Source organism: Nycticebus coucang, chromosome 5, assembly GCF_027406575.1.
Source record: "Nycticebus coucang isolate mNycCou1 chromosome 5, mNycCou1.pri, whole genome shotgun sequence".
NCBI lineage: Eukaryota > Metazoa > Chordata > Mammalia > Primates > Lorisidae > Nycticebus > Nycticebus coucang.
The window spans coordinates 57069538-57074550 of NC_069784.1; the positions used below are offsets into that span (position 1 = coordinate 57069538).

At 51.7% G+C, this 5013-nt stretch overlaps 1 protein-coding gene across 1 annotated transcript; it reads left to right on the forward strand.

The window, feature by feature from the left end:
- The first annotated feature begins 255 nt into the window (after window positions 1–255).
- Window positions 256–4058, forward strand: KPRP (keratinocyte proline rich protein). Its single transcript, XM_053592307.1, has 2 exons — window positions 256–271; window positions 1626–4058. The coding sequence occupies exon 2, from the start codon at window positions 1654–1656 to the stop codon at window positions 3361–3363; it is 1710 nt and encodes a 569-aa protein (XP_053448282.1). The 5' UTR covers window positions 256–271; window positions 1626–1653; the 3' UTR covers window positions 3364–4058.
- The last annotated feature ends 955 nt before the right edge of the window (window positions 4059–5013 follow it).

Below are 5013 nucleotides of genomic sequence, written 5' to 3' on the forward strand. Positions count from 1 at the left end.
TGATAAGGTACAGAGGAAGAAGAAAGCAAGACTCTGCTCCTTCACAGTCCACAAGCTTAGATGCTGAGGCAAGGCAGGCCCACACCCTGTAGGTGACTGCATGGGTAGGCATATAGGGAGGCAACCGGCTGCTGGAATGCCACCCTGGGTGACCAGCCAGGCAGATGCCAGTGAACTGTCTCATGGCCTAAGCCAGACCCAGAGCCCTTTATAAAAAGACGGCCCTCTGCCTAAATGCTCCAGCCTGAACGACTGCTTGCCTGTGAGGAGGGTGAGTCTAGGAGCTGGGTCCTGGGATTAGGGTGGGATGATGTTCCCCCCAGATTCATGGGGGAGAGGCACAGTGAGGGAGGAGCTGGGAGCAGAGAAAGGGTGGTATGTCAGCCTACGGAGAAAAGTTGATGAAATTTTAGGGGGCAGAAGAAGAATAGTTGTGGAGTGTATGAGCAGAGCTGGGGCTGTGAAGTTAACATATGTGCATTTGATAACCCTGGGCCTCATACGCAGCTACCATTTTCTCTGTCAGAACCTGTTCTTCCTGGAAGACACATTCATGATTTTCAACCTCTGAGAAGAGTAATATGTATTTAGATATTCACTTTAAATGGAAAATAGAAGGATTTATCCTTCCTTAGAAACATTTTGGAACTTATTGAGAGGAGTTTGTGGGACAAGTTCATTGTGAAACCATCCCCTTGCTTTGCTGGCCACTACACTGCCTGTCTGAACAGGTGGAACTGGGGAGGGCAGAGGCATGGGCTGCCATCCTCCTTGGCTAAGTGCGGTCTAGCATGTAAGCCTGCTTCTGAGATCACGTCTGTGATGCTCCTGCTGCACAGATCTCAAGTGTGGCTGAATGCTTGTTTAGAATCCCACACTGTCCAGTTGCCCTATCTTAGGTAACCCCATCTTGCCTCTAAGAGGCCTGGATAAAAACCTTTCTGAAGCCCGTAGGTGGTGACCTTTCAGGTGATTGGCAGCAGCAACCTGCCTGGGCAAGTTGTCCTAAGTCTTTTCCAGGCTGATGTGTTCTGTATGTGAACAGTTTGCATCTATATGTGTTTAAATGAATTCATCTAAAAAAGATCAAATATATAGAAAAATATTTGATGTTGGGTTGAGCTGCCCAAACACTGCCAGTATGTGGTGCATATAGTGCCTGAGTGCCCCACAGGTACACGCTTACATACCCACACAGACACATTTGGATTTCCTCACGCCAGTGCCTGCATGTGAGGAAATCCAAACTTCTGTAGGAGTGGAGTCCCCACTTTTGGGCTGCAGTCTTGGGAGCAAGATGCCACCTCTACTTCCTGTAGGGCTGTTTTCATCATGTATGATGTGAGACAGTGTGGAGAATCCTCTTGTCACCAGCACCTATTGGTTGTGGACACTGTTTTATCCACCCTCCAGGGACACTTACAACCATAGCTGTGCAGAGTGAGGCCCTTTGGCAGAATCAAGGCAGGTCTCCTGGGGCTAATCCTGGGTTCAGCTAAGCCAGTAAGGATTCTGGGTAAATGTGGAGGGTGGGAGGAAAGGCAGGGGGACACAGGTGTCTTCCCCTAGGTTCTGGCCCACCTCCCCAACTCTCACCCTCCTGACTCTGGCCTCTCTACCCACAGGTCCCGCTCTCCCGCCAGCATCAGGACCATGTGTGACCAGCAGCAGATTCAGTATTGCCTGCCACTCCCACAGGGCTGCGTCAAGGGTTCTTCCTTCTGTGCCTCTCACTATCCCTTTGCCGACAACCAGGTCGTGGTTCAAGCCCCTTGTGAGATGCAGATTGTAGGGTGCCATCCACCATGCCCGGGTCAAGCTGCCCAGGCTCCAAGCCAGGCTCAGACCACCCAGGTGAAGGGCCAGTCTAAGACCAAGCAGGGGAAGGGCCAGGCTCCAAGCCAGTCCCAAACCACCCAGGTGAAGGGCCAGGCTTCCAGCCAGCCTCAGATTTCCTATATTCAATGCTCTGGTCCAGAACAGCCTGAGGTTACCTACCTGCAGTATGAAGCCCCACAGCCTGCTGAAACTTACTACGTAGAATGCTCCCCGGGTTGTTACACAGAAACCTGCTACGTGGAATGCCCAGGCCAGACCTATGTACCCTATCCAGCGCCTCAGACATATGTGGAATGTCCCCTGGTGTGCCAGTCTCAGGGAAGATTCTCCGCCCAGCGCTCCTATCGGGGTTCCTATGGCAGATGTGCTCCCCAATTCCAGCCGTGGGCTTCCTACCGCAGTTGTGCTCCCCAGTTCCAGACACGGGCTTCTTACAGCAGCTGTGCCCTTCAGCGGCAGTCCCGGGCTCCGTTTCGCACTTGCGCGCCCCAGTACCAGACCCAGGGCTCCTATGGGAGCTTCTCTGCAGAGCGCCAGTCGTACAGCGCCAGCAGGTGCATCCCTCCCCGCCTACGGCAGCCGGCACCCCACAGCTGCTCCCCAGCGCGCGGCCGATGGGAGGCCTGCTACGGCAGAGGCCTGCCCCCTAGCGTCTCCGCAGGGTGCCCTAACTACTGCACCCCACCCCGCCGCTCTGAACCCATCTATGCCAGTCACTGTCCTCGGGGCTCTGCTGCAGACTGCTCTCAGAGAGGTCGACCCAAGTGCCGAATAGAGATCTCCTCCCCCTGCTGCCCCCGGCAGGTCCCCCCCCAGAGATGTCCTGTTCAGATTCCTCCCATCCGAGGCCGCTCCCAGAGCTGTGCCCCACAGCCCTCCATGGGTGCCTCCTGTCCGGAGCTGAGGCCTCGCATAGAGCCACTTCCACTCCCAAGCTTCTGTCCACCACGGCGTCTAGACCAATGTCCAGAGCCATCACTGCAGAGATGCCCTGTTCCTGCCCCACGTCCACGTCCACGACCAGCGTGCACAAGTCCAGAACCTTACCTGCGCCCTCTGCCACGGAGATTTTCAGAACCTTGTTTGTGTCCAGAACCACTTTCAGTGCCACATCCAGCGCCACGTCCTCACCCAGTGCCGTGTCCTCGTCCAAGGCAGTGTGAGATTCCAGAGCCACGGCCATTCCCGCAGGCCTGTGAGGGCCTAGAGCCTCGTCCAAGGCCAGAGCCAATTCCCTTGCCGGCACCCTGCCAGAGCCCAGAGTCGTGTGGTGAGCCTCATCACTGGCCCAGCCCATGCTCTAGCCCAAATCCAATTCCATGCCCAGGAGACCCAGGCTGTCATGAGTCCAGTCCACACCGCCTGGACACGGAGGCTCCCAGCTGGGGCCTGCCCAGTTGTAACCAGGGGCAAGGGGGTGGAGGTGGCTGTGGACCTGGCGGTGTAGTTCCAGAGCCTCAGCGTCAGGGTGGTTGCAGAGACCAAGACAACAACTGTGTGGGGGAAAAGGGTGCCTATTTTTAAAGAAAACGTGGCTGGAGCACCCCTGCCTCCTGCTCTGCAAATGCTGCTCCTCCTGTGCCAGTGGCCACAATTGCCAATGCGTCCTTGTTTACATCTCTTCAAGGACTTTCAGAGCCTCCTTGCTCCACAGCTGATTTCCTAACTCCTTGCATATCCTCTCAGGATCCACTCCTGGGTCTCGCACACCTCTCCAGCCTCACACCTAACTCCTCCCCTGCACCTGTTCCCGGTGCTGGTCAGACCAGTCTGGCCACCAAGGCACATCTTGGGTGTTCCCCAGGACACACCTTAGGTGTCCGGCCTCCAAGCTTCTGCTCCGTCTTCCCCCTCTGCCTGGACCACTTCTCTCCCACTCCCCAGCATCTGGAACCTCGCTTGTCTTTCAGTGCCTCTTCTTTAGAGCCAGTTTTGCTTGTTCCCAGGCAGGGGTGCCTAAGTGGACTTCCCAGCCTCACCGCACCCTCTACACTGTCTACTTGGCACCAGCCTTACAACATCTCTTACATTATTTCACTTTTAGGTGTGTCTGCCTTCCCTGCCCACTAAATCGTGAACTTCCATCGGACTGGAGTAAGAATATCCCTCAATCTCAGTGCTTATCCTGGGAAGGCAGCTTCTTAGCACAGACTGTGGGTTCGCAGCTTGAGTCATGTTCTGTCCTGAAAGGCAACTACAGGAATTGAGAAAAATGGTGTCCTCATGACAATAAATATCACGATGCACTCACAGCCTGAGTCTGGAGTCATGCCTGCTTTTGATTCATCCCTGACTTGCTGATGTGAGCTTTTTTTTTTAATTGGGCTAAAATACTTATACCAGAAAATTGACTACTTTGACCATTCTTCAGTGAACAGGTCAGTAGCATTAAGGACATTCACATTTTTTTTCCTTCTTAGAAAGATATATGTTTATTATATTATAGGAAAAGAATAACATTCCAAAGATTTTTAAGAGCCATACAAGACATTCACATTGTTGTGCTACCATCACCACCCTCCATCCACAGAATTAAAACTCTGTTCTCATTAAATAATAACTTCTCATTTCCATAGCCCCAGGCCAGGCATCCACCATTCTACTTTCTGTCCTTATGAATCTGACTATCCTCAGTAACGCATGTACAAGTAAGGGGAACCACCATATCCTCTTGCGTCCACTTAGCATAATGTCCTTGAAGTTCATTCACATGGTGGCATGTGCCATAATTTCCTTCCTTTTGAAGGCTGAATAATATTCCATTGCACATACATCCCGTGTTCTGTTTATTTCTTCATCAATGGAGAGATGGTAAATTGTGCTGCAATGAGGAGTGTGCAAATATCCCTTTAAGTCTCTGATTTCAGTTCTGTTAGATAGATATCCAGAAGTTGGATTGCAGGATCATATAATAATTTTATTTTTAAATTTTTGAGGAAATGAAATAGTGTCTCCCATAGTGACTGGACCATTTTACATCCCCACCAACAGTGCAAGAGTCCAAATTTCTCCATATTCTTGACAATATTTGTTATTCTCTGCTTGTTGTTTTGTTCTGTTGGGAGATTGTCATCCTAATGGGTGGGAAGTTTTATGACTGTTCATTTTGACTTATTACTTTTCTTCTTGTGTTCATTGTGTTCATGGTCTGATCTTTTTTTAGCCTAGACTGTG

Excerpts from the sequence above, each read along its gene's own strand:
- KPRP (XM_053592307.1), top strand. The coding sequence starts at position 1,654 with ATGTGTGACCAGCAGCAGATTCAGTATTGCCTGCCACTCCCACAGGGC.